The sequence below is a fragment of the Ochotona curzoniae genome, unplaced genomic scaffold (assembly GCF_017591425.1).
Source record: "Ochotona curzoniae isolate NIBS_2020 unplaced genomic scaffold, NIBS_Ocur_1.0 scaffold_3208, whole genome shotgun sequence".
Classification (NCBI taxonomy): Eukaryota; Metazoa; Chordata; class Mammalia; order Lagomorpha; family Ochotonidae; genus Ochotona; species Ochotona curzoniae.
This window is the reverse complement of record NW_024467106.1, coordinates 7,693,434-7,711,177: the sequence shown is the minus strand read 5'-3', so window position 1 is coordinate 7,711,177 and position 17,744 is coordinate 7,693,434. Positions and strand designations below refer to the sequence as shown.

General features: G+C 39.5%; 1 protein-coding gene across 5 annotated transcripts in view; it reads right to left on the bottom strand.

Moving 5' to 3' along the window:
• Positions 1 to 17,744, bottom strand: part of NR6A1 (nuclear receptor subfamily 6 group A member 1) — a 178,112-nt gene that overhangs the window by 113,118 nt on the left and 47,250 nt on the right. The window contains exon 3 of one of the 5 annotated variants that reach the window (XM_040963020.1): positions 1,219 to 1,250. The exons of the other annotated variants lie outside the window; for them this stretch is intronic. Coding sequence (XP_040818954.1) covers positions 1,219 to 1,250 — 32 coding nt within the window. The remainder of the gene's footprint in view (positions 1 to 1,218; positions 1,251 to 17,744) is intronic. 5 annotated transcript variants of the gene reach the window in all.

The window sequence follows — 17,744 nt, the reverse complement described above, 5'->3', positions numbered from 1 at the left end:
TCACTCTAAAAATGGACACAACAGCCAGGGCTATGCCAGGCCAAAAACAGGGGCTAGAAACTCAATCTGGGTTTCCTACATGGGTGGACCATTATCTGGTGCCTCCCAAGCATGTTAGCAAGAAGCTCAATGGGCAGGGGAACTGAGATTTAATCCCAGACATTGTAATACGGGTTTGTGGGCATCCAAAGCAACCACAACACCCACACCAAAACATAGAAATACAAGCACTTGTCTGTGTCCTGACTGCCCCACTGTCTTGGTACTCTGTACTCAGTAGGGAGATCTGGAAGAGGCTATTAGCTCTTAGCTTCAGATCAGCTCAGTTCTGGCCACTGTGGTCATTTGAGGAGTGACCCAACAAATGGAAGATCCTTCTCTCTATATCTCATCTCTATTAGACTGACTTTCCAGTAAAAGTAAATAAATCTTCAAAAACAAAAGAAAAATAATTTTTGTGGTATTGGTGAAGTGCCATAGCAAACTAATACTCTGAGAGCACCAGCACCCCATACGGGCACTGGTTTGTGTGTCAGTTGTCTTACTTTTGATCCAGCTCTCTGCTTATGGACTAGAAAAGCAGCAAAGGATGGCAAAAGGCCTTGGGCCCCTGTACTCACATATGAGACAGACCCAGAAGAAGTTCCTTCTCTCAGCTTCAGATGAGCTCAGCTCTAGCCATTTCAGCCATTTGGGGACTGGATCAGCAAATGGAGGATCTCTCTCTTTCTGTCTTTGTAAAATAGCTCTTTCAAATTAATACAAATCATTTTTTAAAACTTAAAAAATAAGAAAATATTAAAACAATGGAAAGAAAACCTCAGAAAAGAGGGACCCAGTTCTAAGAACATCCTAGAAGCAGACACGTTGAAGGTGGCAGAAGTAGCAGAGGACCCTAATCTGAATAGTTTATAAAGAACTCACAACTTTTCCTCCTCTACGCTGACCTCTAGTTCTCACTCAAGAAGTAGACTAAGTATCTAGGGCTAGTCCCTGACACAGACTTTTAAAAATATTTATTTATTTTTTGGGCCCGGCTTTAATCCCGGCAGCTCTGTTTCCCATCTGGCTCCCTGATTGTGGCCTGGAAAGGCAGTCCAGGATGGCCCAAACCCTTGGGACCCTGCACCCACGTGGGAGACCTGGGAGAGGTTCCTGGCTCCTGGCTTTGGATCGGCACAGCACTGGCTGTTGCGCTCACTTGGGGAGTGAAATCACTGGAGGGATGGTCTTCCTCTCTGTCTCTCCTCCTCTCTGTATATCTGACTTTATAATGAAATAAATCTTTAAAAAAGAAAAAAAAATTTACAGAGATTGTATAAAAATCAAGGATTTACAGCTTACTGCTTTTGATTATTGCTTAAGACATTAATAATCATCTTCCAATTACTGGTTTTATTATGACTGACTTCGTTCGTATGAATGCTTTGGTTTTTAAACAGAATTATAAAAGAGTAATTACTTTTTAAAAATAGTTATATATTTGCTTAGTTGCAGGCACAGTGACACAGGAAGATCTTCCATCTGCTGGTTTAATGTTTACAGCAGTCAGAGTTGTGCCAAGCTGAAACCAGGGGCCCAGAACTTCACCTGGGTTTCCCAACGTTGCTGACTAATGCATTTGGGCTATTATTCACTCCTGCCTTTCTAGGTGCATCAGCAGGAAGCTGGATTGGAAGTGAACCAGCTAGGGACAGACATGGAATGCAGGTGTCCCAAGAGGTGGCTCAGCTCACTGCACTACAACCGATTATTTATGCCAAAACAAAAAAAAAAAAGATTTTTTTAAAAAACTTTTTGCCCCATCTGCTTCAATCTAAAAGTTGGCACCACCATCCGTTTTCTTATCATAAAACTATGTTTAAAAGGCAAAGAGGATGCCACCAAAATATGGATACACACTGTAATTTCTGGAATAGACGGATTAGGATTAGTTACCGTCAAGAAATACTGGTATGCATTACACATGGTAAGCATTTATATGTATACGCTTATGTGCATGTGCGTATGTTTACATACATACACAAATCATGATGCCTCAGAGTGAAGCAATGTTCAAACAGGACCCTCTTTCTTTAGAATGTCTGCAATGCTGAACCCTATGCCAGGCACTACCAGTCTCTGCATCTAGACACTGCTGGGTACACAAACTGTTCACTTTCCAAAAATCATTAAAAAAGCAAATTCCACATGATTTACTTTTTAGCCCCCTCCCTACCCCTGCCAGAATAACAGTATCATCCAGTCAGTATCTGTTAAAATAGACTTAATTATAAAAAAAATAGAGTGAAGAAATCAGCAAGACAGAAAGTGCACAGAGTTCACCATGAGAATGTAAAAACGTACTAAGTTCCTGCGTCTGGTGCCGTGGCATAGCAGGCTTTTGCCTGAAGTGTAGGCATCTTACATAAACACCATTTCAGGCCCTGTCCACTAAACTTCGAATCCAACTCCCCAGTTAAGGACACCCTGTGAAAGCAGCAGAGGAAGGCCCAGTACCTGGGACCCTCCACACACGTGGGAGACCTAGAAGAAGCTCTTGGCTCATGTTCTTGGACCAGACCAGCACCACCAGCTCTGGCCATTTAGGGACTAAATGAGTGGATGGAAAATCCCTGACTGTCTTTTAACTCTACCTTTCCAGTAAAAATAAATTAATCTTAGAAATGCTAAATACTTTAAGCAATCTCCAATGACTGACTTTGATCGACTGTGCAAACTAGGATCCTAAATACTATGCCAAGCCCCAGAGATGATACCAAAACAATATGCCAAAGATGGTTGTCTTCTCTAACCCACGACAGCCATTGGTTAACTCTAAAGCAACTAGGAAGTCTCTAGCACACCTTGGAGTTAAACATCTGGGTTTCATAGCAGTTTTCAAAATGTGGCCAAGACTCTTACAGGAAGTGTATAAAGTCAGAACTATTTCTAAGATATTATTTGCTATTTTACTACACTGACATGTGCATTGATGGTAAAAAGCCAGACTATCATCATCATCACATATATTAATGCCCTTAGCATTAATCCAGCAATGGAACAACACCTGGCATTTACATGTATCACTGCCACACAACCAAGATAAGCTAAGCAGATATGAAGCCAGGAGCTGGGAGCCTCTTCCTGGTCTCCCACATGGGAATAAGGTCCCAAGGCTTTGGGCTGTCCTTCACTGTTTTCCCAAGCCACAAGCAGGGAGCTGGATGGGAAGTGGGGCTGCCGGGATTAGAACCAGAGCCCACATGGGATCCCAGTGCGTGCAAGATAAGGACTTTAGCCACAAGGCTACCACAGTGAAGACTATACATTTTTCAATGTTTTGTGTAGCCAAACTGCATACTGCTTGTCTCAAGCAAAAGCACTTAAACTGCAATTTGAACTTCAAAACGGAACTAGCTCATTTTTAATCATTATTTTACTTGAAACAATAATTAACACCAAAATTAGTGATTCAGACTTGAGTATCATATTGTCCTAAAAAATGAACTGAATTTGCATTTTAAGACATGACAGTATGTGTTACACTGATAAAATCTTGAGCTATAAAAGCAAAAATTAAAATTCTGGAAAATTTATGTCTGCTTCTATGAATTTCACAGCATTTTGATGATACCACTGGTGGCAACGCTAACAAATTGATGCTTCTATATTATATAGAAATGTATAATATGTCACAATTTAGAAAACCTTAGTGAACAAATGTTTTCTAAATCACCAGTATACAATGCTACAGAATCATGCAAAGTCTAAGGCCGACCAGTAGACTTCAATATAATGCAGTATAGGAGTTTACTGATAGGATTTCAGTTCACACACTAAAATTGGCCTTCAAAAAAAAAAATACTAAGTATTAAGATCTGAAACAGTTTCTAAAACCAAACACAATAACCTGGAAGCTATCAAAATTCTTTTCCTTTTACAGAATGGCTCATGCACTCCATCAAAACAACACATTGCTAAGAAATACAGTACAGATTTGAGTACCCAGGGGTGGGTTGTTTGATTTTAAACGAAGTCAGACATTCAAGAGATCTGTAATATTATAAAACAAAGTCGTTCTCATCTTTTCTTTTTAATGTAAGGACAGAAGTTTGGCATGGCAAGTAAGATGCTGCTTGCTGCATCTGTATCAGTGTCTAGGTTCACATCCCAGTTCTGCTTTTTCTTCTAACTTCCTGCTGCTCTGCACCGTGAAAAGGAGCAGGTGCAGTTCTCTGCCCCACATTCAGAGATGAGGACTGAGTTTCTGGTTTCTGGTTACAGCCTGACAAGCCTCTGGATTTTTTTGTGCATTTAGCAATAAACCAGCAGATGGAAATCTCTCTCTCTCTCTCCCTCCAAAATAAAATACCTATTAAAATTAACTATTTTTATTTCTAAATGTTACATATGTTAATACAAAAAAGGTGTCTTTATTTTAATTAGTTAAAATATTTTTTTAAATTCTCAAGTTTAAATTTCACTGAAAAAAAATACTCATAGATATAGTTTTACATAAATAAAAGCTTTGGGGAATTTTACTAATCTTTATTAATCTAAACCCCTCATTCCAGTCTTCCCAGTAAGCAGAAAACTGACCAAATAATTACAATAACAGTAACTAAAATTGAAGTGTAAGTGCAAAGTATTTTTATAGTTCTGTTCTCAATTTTTCATAACAGTCTCGTGAAATAAGGAAACTTAATTACTAACTTTCACTTTCTAAAGGAGAAACTAAGGCTAAACCACTTGCCAAAAGTCAGACTGCTAATAAATGGCAGAGGCAGAGATCAGCAGCAAACACACACACACACACACACACACACACACACTCTCTCTCTCTCTCTCTCTCTCTCTCTCTCTCTCTCTCTCCTCTCTCTTTCTCTCTAACAACTGCCCTTCGAAACATTTCTGAGACCACTAGCAAAGTAGCATTTACAGAAATAGAGCACCTGTGACTCTAGGCTCCTAAAAAACTAGGCTGGGAAACAGCCGAGCATATTTAGCTCTACAGAGAATGGCAAGAGACGAATCACACAGAAAGAGGGCAGGATATAACCAAGCTGCCTCTCTTTGTTACTCAGCCAGTATCTCTACCATCATCCATTAAAAAGGAGAGACAGGAGTCAAGGGTGAAGAACGTGTCACCAACATAGCCAGACAATGAAAACTTGTGGCAGGTGCTGTAACTTCTCTCCGATGCAAACTAATCCCAAGCCAATCCTCTTGGCTTTATCACACTGAGCTTTGACAAGAGTCGTCATTAGTGTCCAAACTCTACTTTTTCCAGGCTGATGACATGTGGCAGGCCTTGATCCTTGGAGCCGCTCTTTCCTGACAACCCAGGAAAGGCTTCTGTAACACTTCTGGCTTTCCTGCAATACCTTCATGTCACAAGGCAGCATCTGACACCAACACCCTCCTGAGGACGGACACTTGGCCAGGAGCCCAAGCTGAAGTGATTTGGATGTTTTTGATTTTTATTAAAATCACTCCTACATTCTCATTGGCAATTAAAATAAATTCCTCCCCCAGAGAGTAGGTAGGGGTTCTGCAAGCCTCTTCCATCCAGTGATCATCACCTCTGATTAGAGAAAAGCAGTAAAATGTAGCAGCAGCTGATAAATGTCAGAGTCTGGCAAACTGTCACAGAGTTTTGATCACTTTACAACAACTTCTCATTTCATACTATAGATGGTTTTTAAGCCAATATGTCTCAGCATCACTTATGCGGTCAAATGCTTCAGAAAAGAATACCAAATCCAAGTCAATGGTCCAGGGTGCATTCCTAAACTAGAATGTCTAACTTGCGGAACTACCATTTTGTAGACAGCGAAAGGAACATTAACAGAACTTCTACAAAAAGCATCCTTTTTTCATGATGGAGAGGTAATGTGTGTGCTACAAGTAACTATGGTACAAGTAACACTAAGTTAAAGATTTTTTGAGTCTGACCCGGCTGAGAGGAATGTAATCTTCATTTCCTTTCTAAGTCAGCTCTGGTCTTGATTACATTAACGGTGTAAGTTTAAATCACAGATTTCCAAATGTTCATGAAATGGCTGTATCAAAATCACTTCCAAGGGACTTCTGTATCTACTCCAAGAGAATTTCATTTACCAAGTCTATAGATGTTATCTACGAAGCTGAATTATTAGCAGGCTATATTTTCCAACACCAATAGTATTTATTTATTTATTTATTTATTTATTTATTTATTTATTTATTTATTTATTTATTTATTTATTTGAAATGCAGAGCTAGGGAAAGAGATTGACTGGTTTTTCCAACTGCTAGTTCACAGATCTCTCCCCAGATCATAATAGCTAGGGCTGGGCAAGGCTGAAGCCAGGAACTAAGAGTTTCTTCCAAGTCTCAAGACCTGGACCATGTTGCAGCCAGGGCACTTGCCCAGGCCATTAGTGGGCAGAGGTACAGGAAATGGAGCAGTTGCACATGAAAGAGCACCCATACACAATGCAATCACGCTGGTGTCACCACTGATACTTTTGAAACCATGAAATTAAATAGCCTCTAATATTATTGCTAAATTTAAGATCATAAAACTGCAAATAAGAGCATATTTGATTTATTTGGAGCATATTTTATTGATCTGAAACACATAGAGAGAAAGAGAGGAAGATGGTCAAAATGGCCACCACTGCCAGGGCTTGGTCAAGCCGAAGGCAGGAGCCTGGAACTTCATCTGAATGTCCCTGGTGGCGGCAGGAGCGCTAACACCTGAGCCATCTTCCACTGCTTTCCTGCGTCACCAAGAGGCTGCATCCAAAGCGGAGCAGCTGGGACTCACACTGGCACTCACATGGGACGCTAGTGATGCAGGGGAAGGCTCAACTGGCAATGCCACAATCTCAGCCCTTATTTCCTACTCTTTCAACCTCTCCCCCATTTTTGAAAACCATTCTCAAATATCAGGACTGTTCAATTTTGGGTTAGCCATAAACACCTTACCTTAAATGCCTAAAAGCAATTTATTAAGTTTATCCTAAGACAGTACTGCATAATTTAGAAAAGCATGAGGCAGAGATCTATCAGTTTTGTAGAGAAAACATAAAGATTTTAACATACTATATTTCACCAAGATTCAACTATTTGTTGGGAATAGGAAGAATAACATCAAAATAATTTTCCCCAAATTCTATAAATATATTGTATTAATGTCTACTTATCCATAATTTACAATGCCCAACACTAAGCTATATTCTACCTGAGACAGTAATGAAGTTTATGCTAACAAAATTGTCAGTTTTTAAATCATAAAATGTCATGTGATTAAATTAAAATGGGTTTGGGGAGGGAGGTAGCCTTAAAAAACTTTGTTTCTTTGAAGCACAGAGCTACCTCCCATTAGCCAGAACATTCCCCAAATAGCGGCACTGGCAAGGGCTGCTTCAGCCCCAGAAACACAGATCCCTCATACACCATCAGGGGTTCATTAGTTGGGAAAAAATCAGTATATTTCATTAACTTGTTTTTCCAAAACAGATGCTTGCTGGGAGTGGAAATACTTGAAATCTCTGCCAATACTTTTCAAATATTGCAATAAAATACAAGATTCTCTACTACTCATTACTTAATCCCGATGAGTATTACATACTGCATGATTTTGGTTCCTATTTCATTCATGGCTTTTTATTCTCAAATCACATGTATGCAACCGGCTAGGCTGAACAACATCCCTTGGTACAGCTACTTGGAATACTTGCTCACTAATCACCAATATACTATGAATTAATTTACTGTGGAAAAATAAAGTCTTGCTTCTACAGGCCTATAATATAAAATACTACAGAACAGTAATTCAAGCACATGAAAACTCAGGAAGCTGTTGGCATCTTTTAAAGGTTTTGAAGATTTTGTCTATTTTAAAGAGAAATGTCGCCTTTAGCAATAGGCCAGTTTGCTATTGCAGTGACATGGTTTGCCCAGGTCCCACATTCATCCAAAATACCTGAATTAACCTGATAGAAAGTTATATATCAAATGAATTTAAATTTCTAATCCTATTCTCTCAACTCCTTTTTTTTTTTTAAGATTTATTTTTATTATTTTTTTATTGGGAAGGCGGATATACAGAGAGGAGAGACAGAGAGGATCATCTTCCGTCCGATGATTCACTCCCCAAGTGAGCGCAACGGGCCGATACTATGCCGATCCGAAGCCAGGAGCCTCTTCCAGGTCTCCCACGCGGGTGCAGGTTCCCAAAGCTTTGGGCCATCCTCGACTGCTTTCCTGGGCCACAGGCAGGGAGCTGGAAGGGAAGTGGGGCCGCCGGGAAAGAACCAGCGCCCATATGGGATCCCGGGTGTGCAAGGCAAGGACCTAAACCACTTGCGCCACCGCGCCGGGCCCTCAACTCCTTTTTTATAAAATTAATTTTTATTAGAAAAGCAGATATACAGAAAGAGATCTTCCATCTGCTGATTCATTGCCTAAGTAACTGTAACAAATGGAGCTGAGCCCATCTGAAGCCAGGAGCCAGGAACCTCCTCCAGATCTGCCACTGGGTGCAGGTTCCCGAGGCTTTGGGCTCCCCTTCACTGCATTCCAAAGCCGCCAACTAGGAGCTGTATGGGAGGTACAGAAGCCGGGACATTTCCTGGTACCCATACACAATCCCGGCACATGCAAGGCTAGGATTTTAGGCACTAGGCTACTGCACCAGGCTCCATCTCTCAACTCCTTGGTAAATCCACAAGCACAGTACAAATATAAGTTTTAACTGATAATTCCATACATAACCAAAATCTTCGAGGCTCCTTTCTCTTTTTCCTCCTCTTCTTTTACAACATTCAAAGAAGTACTCCAAATTCAACAGCCTCCTGAAAAGAACACTGCTTAAAATTGTGGCCTCACTTAAAAACCAGAACTATATACAATCTAATCATCTCAATCAACAAGGTGAGTGCTAACAATCTCATTTTACAAGCTAAAAAATGAAAGTTTAAGAGGGATGGAAACCTTATAAAAGCAGTAGTAAATCACTAATTCCAAAGTATCTTTAAAGCAAATACATTTGTATATATACAATGCAATAGCTAGTCAAATACTGCTTAACCATAAAAGAAAGGATTTTAACATTAGTGTGATGAGTACAAACTAAATTTAGGCAAAACCTGTGACTTTATTTAGTATTAGGAATGGTCACAAATGATTTTAACAATTTAAATTGAGTTGAAATAACAAAAATAACAGACCTTTCAAAACTTATCATGTACTGTTTTAACAATTTACATTTTAATTCTCTGAATTCATAACCCTTCTAATCCATCTTACACATAAAGGGCTGAGCAATTTGCCCAAATTCACGCTGCTAGTAAACTGCAGTCACAATTGTTTCCAAAGTCTGCACTTTTTACTATACTAGACTATACTTTCCCAAACATTCAATGTATGAAAATTCTAAACTGTGATCATTTTAAAGAAAAAAAAAGCCAAAGAATCAACCAATTTTGAAAATTCTGTTATAATGAAACATTATTTATCCTATTTTAAGCACTTCTGAATGAAGAGAACAAAAGAACCTGGCCATGACATTGCCATGCTTTTTCACATACAGAACTTCATTTGATTTTCACAGCTAAAGGACAACCAGTATTTACTTCAGGTCTTAAAGATGACCTGGCTGATATTCTAAGGGTACCGCTAGAATTTCCTCTAGAATTTCCTGTGCAGTTTTCCCTCTATTTGAATACAATTCCTTCTCAGTATAATAAAAATACAACTAAACCTTATATTTTTTAAAGATTTATTTTTATTGGAAAGGCAGAGTTAGAGAGAGAAGAAGCGACAGAAAAGGAAAGATCTTCCGTCCAATGATTCACTCCCCCAGTGACTGCAACATCTAGAGCTGAGCTGATCCAAAGCCAGGAGAGCTTCTTCCGGGTCTCCAACACGGGTGCAGGGTCCCAAGGCCTTGGGCTGTCCTCTATTGCTTTCCCAGGCCACAGAAAGAAAGATGGGTGGGAAGAGGAGCAGCTGGGACACAAAGTGGAACCCTTGGAAGATGCTGGTACTTGTAGAAGGATTAGCCAGTTGAACTATCATGCTAGCCCCTCAACTAAAATTTTTTTTTAGATTTGCTTTATTTTCATTAGAAAGTCAGATATACAGAGAGGAGGACAGACAGAGAGGAAGATCTTCTGTCTACTGATTCATTCCCCAACTGCCGCAATGGCCAGGAGCCAGGAACCTCTTCTAAGTCTAACAAGTAAGTGCAGGATCCCAAGGCCTTGGACCGTCCTCGTTTGCTTTCCAAGGCTACAGGCAGGGAGCTGGATGGGAAGTGGGGCTGCCAGGATTAGAACCAGCATCCACGTGGGATCTTGGCACGTGCCAGGCAAGGACCTTAGCCTCCTCAACTACACTTTTAAAACCTAGATCAGTATTACCTACACAGATATACATCTCTTGGACTTTCCAGATAAATTATTCCTCCTTTGTTACTGCGGTTCACACCACCCCGGCAGCAGAGGTCACCTTCTTTGTCAACAGTCCTGTCTGGTTAGCTCACTGAATAGATACTAAGCTCCAAGATGGCAAAGGCTCCCTATAAGACAATGGATCCCTGGGATCTTATCCAGAATCGAAGTACTAAGCAAAGGCTAGCAGAATCTGGCTGAAAATATATATTGTTGCAGTGCACGCATTGATCCCCACACTCTAGTGGTGTTCCGTGCATCATCCCTGGCAACTCCAAGTAGATGACCCTTGAGAGCATGAGTCTTTTTCTCTTGGCTACTAATCACTAAAATAAATTTACTATAGTTTATGCTTCTAATTCCTTCCAAGTCTACCAAGAGGTCTCAGGATGACTACATCTGCAAGTCAGGGAGAAAACAAGTGGTTTCAACAGTTCATCTCTGGAAAAGGAGGTAAGTGGAATTGGAAAGGAAGGGGATGGTAAGTTCTGAGAACTCAAAGACTTAAGTAGATCAACATATGTTCAACTTCTTTAATCTCAGATCATTTAAACCTTTTTCAACCCTTAGCTATGATCCTTGCCTCGAACATACAAATCTCTTGGTCTCTCATAAAAGACCCTATAGGGCTTGATGATAAAACTTGATCCCACAACTTCCTTGAAAATAAAAATGTAAAATGGATAAAAATCTTTTTGCCATTAAAGTTAATTATCTTAAAATAATAAGAACACCTCTGTATCATTTCAAAAACTTAATTTCATTCTTCTGTAGTTTTCAAGTCTATGAAAATCATTTTTTTAAGAATGCCTTCTATTAAAGCTTAGAACCAGACAGGAAACGGTCAGTGTGGATTCACTTATACCTTAGATAGGACACAAATGATTAGTTACTCCTCACTAGGGTATTGAAGATTTCTCTATACACCCCTCCTAAAACTGTTCTGCTCCTAAGCTGTTGACATGTGCCTTGTTAGTTATAAGCCAGTTTCGACTATCCTAAAATCTGCCAGGTTCAGCAAAATCATGCTTCAACACTATAAACTGCTAAATAGTAAAATGAAAATAGACACAAGACAGCTGAATAGTACCCTATTGCCATTTAAAGGGGTACAGAAGCTAGTTGTATATAAACTAAAACTGAAATCTCAATAAAATAGTCACAGGATGTGGTTAAGAACTTGCATCTTTTTAACATATTGATTACTCAATACCATGTCAATTAACTCCATAATGTTGTAAAATGATGATGATGTTGTGCTAGGGCTTTCAATTGATCAGGATGATATTCTGCCAGCTGTACCTTCAGTCCAGAGATGGTCTCCCCAAGAAACTGCTGAATTTATCTGGACAGTGAGATGCTGGACTCTATGCTGGGTATATGTTTGCAAAGAAAGAATCTTGACTTAATTTGAACTGTAATACTGCAACAAGGTGGAGGAATCCACCATGGGGGGAGGGCACAGGAAAGGGTTGGTGGAATCCCAGAGCCTATGAAACTGTATCACACAATGCAAAGTCACTAATTAAAAAAAAAATGTTATGCCACTCAACACAAAAGTGGGAAAAAAAAGCCTGGTATTAACGGAATGGTATTTTGTCAGTATCAGATGGTCTCATATAGCTGGAATTAGCACAGATTTAAAGTCTAAATATTTACCCAAACAAAATATAAGACATCAAATCTCTTTATATTAATCAGTAAAGGCAAAACTGTTTGAAATAAACTCATTAAAGAGTCTTAAATATATTACAGATTAACTTGATTTTTCTGCTCGATTACAATTTACTTTCATAACACTAAAATTAACAAAGGTAGCAAACTAGAGAGCTTTAACCAACGTGAAATAATTTAACTTATGTAGAACATAAACTATTTACATTCAAACTTAATTATCAGTGGTTAATATTTTTCTTTTCTTATGTACCAATTGAATGTTTTGAGAACAGTCTTTAAAATTTAAACCTAAAGCAAATGGTAAGAACTATCCATAGTTAGAGATTAACGTCAATTCCGCAGTTCTGTTAGTCTTGTTCAATTGAGCACTTCTGGGTCTCTGCCCTGCTCCCAATCACTAAATCCAACATTCTGAAAAGATCCGTTTTATTCATTGTTTCTAGATTTTTCCCATTAGAGGCAGTCAACAGAAAAATATATTTGATATCACAATTACTGTCTGTGCTTTTAGAAAAAATACAAGTCCATCAGATTACAGGCACTTATTATTATTTGCTTTCTGAGTATAGTAAATGAGTTCCATCATTACCACCTTTATGGTAAGTTAGTCACTCAGGATCTCAGCTAGGGAGATTACCAATTATGGAGGTCAATATATTTTCATCTTCCCCTATGGAACATTTTCCTTACAGATCTAATTGCTATTATTATACATAAACAAGAAAAGGAAATTTATTTCCCTGGCTTAGCTCTGCAGTAAATGTTCCAGCCCCAAATATCAACAGTGTTGTTTGTGGTAGTCAAGGAAGGAGACAGTTTATCAGTCAGCAAAGGCATCAGAAAATCCAGTATTCAAGATCTGCCTTGGAACCTTTATTCCCAGCAAATCAGTGCATCTCTTTAAGACTCAGCTTTCTCACAAAGAAAATGTGGGTTGAAAGTTAATGAAATAAAGTACACAAATCCCAGTACACAATAGTTCCCCAATAAGCACTGATTTCTTCTTTATCTCTGCTCCATAATGATTAAAATACCAATATAATTTCATATCTGACCTCTTTCAAATGACAAGGTACTATTCAAAGCCACCTTCTCAGATACCCAGTCATTACTGCTCATATAAACACCTGCAGTTTCACAATCCTGTACACAACCTGATAAAAGATAAACACTTTCAACATGAAGACTAGGCAAGAATGTGAGAGCCGCCATCAGCTTTGACTTCCCCATTTCCGGTTCCTGGCACAGGGGTGCAGGCTGCAGAAGCTGACTGTCAGAGGCCTCCAAGGAACATTCAACGCTGTCGGTGAGTTTGGGATTTGGAAAAAACCACCGACCGTTGACTGTACCTTGGGGTCCTTACAGACAACACTGCATTTTCTGAAGCAAAGAGCTAAACTGCACCTTCACATTTCACATGAGATCACTAGGAATAACTGTGTAGCTTTCTCCACCCCACCCAATGGTGGCCCAGGGTATTTTTTTTAAAAGTTTCTTTCTACCTGTTACTCATTGTTCTTTTGTCTTTCTTGTGTTTGTTCATTTCAAAAGGCAAACCAAGCTACATGATATTACCCAAGGTATTTAAATGTCTCTTAAAGTACATCATTGCATTGGGAAATACTATGTAGCAGAGAGAGATATATTAAAACCATGTATTTCATTTCAGAATAGGATTCAGTTAAATACTTTATTTCCACATTCATTTCTCTTATACTCCCTCAAATATTTCATTACCCACTTTCCTGTGGTCCTTGAGCCTTTTTACCCTAATTAACTATGTAAAGATTGTCAATAAAAAAAAATAGGCTTAAAAAAAAAACATTTCATTAGGGTTAAGGGGGAGGACTTAACAATTGAAAAATCACAACACAAAACTGTCCCATATCTACAAAGCTCTTATCACATTCTGCCTCCAATGACAGTTAATGTAGTTCAATTTTGTTTGGCTCACTAACAGTATAAACTACCAACTTACTATTTCCATCCACACATGCTTATATAAATAAATATCTGTTAAATTCAAGAAAATTTAGATCTGGGGTCAGAAAGATCTGAGATAAATACTGGTTCAGCCCCCTAAAACCGTGACACTCAGCAACTGTCTCGGTTAATTTTTTCACACAGAGTAGGGGAAAATTTGAGTACTTACCTCGTGGAAGTTTGAGATTCTAGGAGATACTATGCATGCTGCTTTGAGAGATTTCCAACCTAGCAAACGCTCAACATGTTAGCCATTACTATTATTTAACACCAAAAATAATGCATGCCAGTTTGTCTTGACAAAGCACTTCTACCTCTCAATTCCAGAACTCCTGGCTATGTTCTGTAGTTATCAGTGCCAAGCACTGTGTGCTCACAGAGATATCCCTAAGATTCTCCAGCAGCTACTACTGCCTTCTCTGAACAGTCTTCATGAACCTCCCAGTTCTACCATCAATCTCTATTATTATGTGGACCCCCTACAGCGCAGGTGGCTGGATACTTAAGAAACAGGCACCGCGTAGAAAAGCAAAGCCCAGGCTAGTAGGATCTAGACAACCACAACAACTGGAAACACTGATGGCTGCACTCAACATTCATTGCTGTCGGTGGGTTTGCATCTGAATCAACTCACTGATCAATGAATGCAAACTGCGGACCAAACAGCCCAAGGAGCAAAAGCACATGCAAAGAGCTACTCACTGCACCAGCGGAAGCTCAAGTGTGGGCTCCATCCACTTGCACCGCACCAGCAAGTCTCTCTCATTCTCTTTGGTTTTGATACAAAGTGAGCAGAAATTCCTAGTACCTTTCCCCCTCTGTGATGTTTGACAAAAACAAAGAACATGGCATTTTCCAAGGATAATAAATATTATCACATAACACCTAAAATTCAATAGCTTCATAATCTTTTATGTTAAAAAAATACACACGTCCATTAAAAATTAAAATACAGGAGCTGATGCTGTGGTGTAGCTTGGGTGTGAGTTAAAGTCGTGGCTACTCCACTTCCAATCCGTATCCGGCAAGGCAGTGGAAGCTGGCCCAAGTACTTAGGACTCTGCCACTCATGTGGGAGACCTAAAAGAAATTCTCTGGCTTCTGACCAGTCAGGCTCTGGATATCATAGACATTTTTTTTTTAAGACCTTAACTTTTTTTTTTTTTAAGATTTATTTTTATTATTTTTTCATTGGAAAGGCAGATATACAGAGAGGAGAGACAGAGAGGAAGATCTTCCGTCCGATGATTCACTCCCCAAGTGAGTGCAACAGCCGATGCTATGCGGGTCCAAAGCCAGGAGCCTCTTCCGGGTCTCCCACGCGGGTGCAGGGTCCCAAAGCTTTGGGCCATCCTCGACTGCTTTCCTGGACCACAGGCAGGGAGCTGGAAGGGAAGCGGGGCCGCCGGGATAGAACCGGCGCCCATATGGGATGCCGGGCGTGCAAGGCGAGGACCTTTAACCACTTGCGCCACCGCGCCGGGCCCTATCATAGACATTTAAGGAGTGAACAGAAGACAGAAGATATTCTCTCTCTCTCTATTACTTTGCATTTGAATAAAAAATCTTTTTAAAGTACAAATGGAGGGCCTGGCACAGTAGCCTAGTGGCTAAAGCTCTGACTTTGCATCAACCAGAATTTCATAGAGGCACCAGTTCATGTCCCAGTTCATGTCCTGGCTGCTTTCCCATTCAGCTCATTGTGGACTGGGAAAGCAGTAGAAAATGGTCTAAAGCCTTGGGACCCTAAACTCACATGGGATACCCCAAAAAATCTCCTAACTTCTAGACTGGCTTAACTCCAGTCCTTGCAGCGACTTGGGGAGTGAGCCAGTGGATGGAAGACCTTTTTCTGTGTCTCTCCTTCTCTCTGTAAATCTGACTTTCCAATGAAAATAAATAAATCTTCAGAAAAAATCCAAACGTAAAAACATATAAAAACTGAAAATCTTTCCTCATACCTGCAACTTAACGCCCAGTATAAGTGGGTATGAATAGAATAAATACATTGATTGGTATTAACATAATATCATAAACTACAATTTTACATCTTACTCTACCCACATACAAAACAGATAAACAGCTATAATTTTGGGGCTGGTTAGATCAAAAGCAAGTTCATTTTATATCTTCTGTACATGCTTTTCCACTCACCTTTTACATTCTTGTGATTTTTTTTAAAGGATTATAATTGTATGTCTTATGAATGCCCTGGTTATTATTGTTCAAATATAATTAAATATTCTCTTTCAGCAAAAACTATGAGGTTGATCCATTTTGACCTTGGCAAACCATATTTTTGAGACAAGAAAAATACTTAGGTGCAATGGAAAATGAAAACATTTCTTTAACTCTGTCTTTCAAATAAAGATCACATCTTTAAAAGAAGACAAATGAGAAAACAAAATCAAACAAAAAATGTTTCAAAAATACTAGAATTCAGCAAAGTATGGAACCTTATTCCAATATGATTACAGGGAGAAAGGAAGGATTTTGCAAAAAGCATTTTAGCTTTTTGGGTTTACATTTGAAACTGATATATTTTTAACTACTCACTGAAAATTTCATACCAGAGAAAATTAAAGCCTACCAGTTGCCCCCTACCGTCACCCTATGTTGTGTATACACTCACAAACAGTTAAGATATTTTTGAAAAGTACTCATTTTTAGAGAAAATAACACTGTAAGTTACACATAATGTTCTATGCCCTTTTTCATTAAAACATGGGTGTATTTCCACTTCGACTTAACAGATTCACCTCCCAAAGACACGGCTAAAACAGAAAAAAGCAGTCAAGAATTAAATTATGAGTATAAAGTGTAATAACAAAGAAATAGGCAAAATTTCAATTGGGTAAAAGGATTTCATTTTTTGAACAGACATCAGTACAGGGGCTGTACAGTTATGATTCATAAACATGGAACTAACAGAGAATGAGGTAAGCAGAAAGAAAAAGGTAAGTAAACAATAAGTAAACACTTCAACTGCAGCAAGAGTCGGAGGATGGGAAGAAGCCAAAGGACACAGCCAAAGCAGCAGAACAAGCTGCAGTGAGCAAACAATTAACCAAAAGTGAGATCATCTCTGCAAAAGATAAACAAGGCAGTACAAATGCAAATAACAGAAGGGACCAATCCAGTCTTGAAGTAAGAAGAGACAAGGAAGGCTTCCCTCAAGAACATCAGGGCCCAGTGTAGTAGCCTAGTGGCTCAAGTCCTCACCTTGCATGCGCCAAGATCCTATATGGCCACTGGTTCCTATCCTGGTAGCCCCACTTCTATCCAGCTCCTTACTTGTGGCCTGGGAAAGCAGGCAAGGACGACCCAAAGCCTTGGAACCCTACACGTGCTCCTGGCTCCGAATCAGTTCAGCTCTGGCTATCGCAGTGGCTTGGGGAGTGAATCATCATCAGATTTTTCTCTCTGTACATCTGACATTCCAACAAAAATAAATAAATCTTCAAACAAACAAACAAACAAAATCTTTCAGGGCCCTGTGTGGTAGCCTAGCAGCTAAAGTCCTCGCCTTGAACACACCGGGATCCCATATGGGCGCCAGTTCTAATCCCGGAAGCTCCACTTCCCATCCAACTCTTTGCCTGTGGCCTGGGAGGGTAGTCCAGGATGGCCCAAGGCCTTGGGACCTGCATCAGTGTGGGA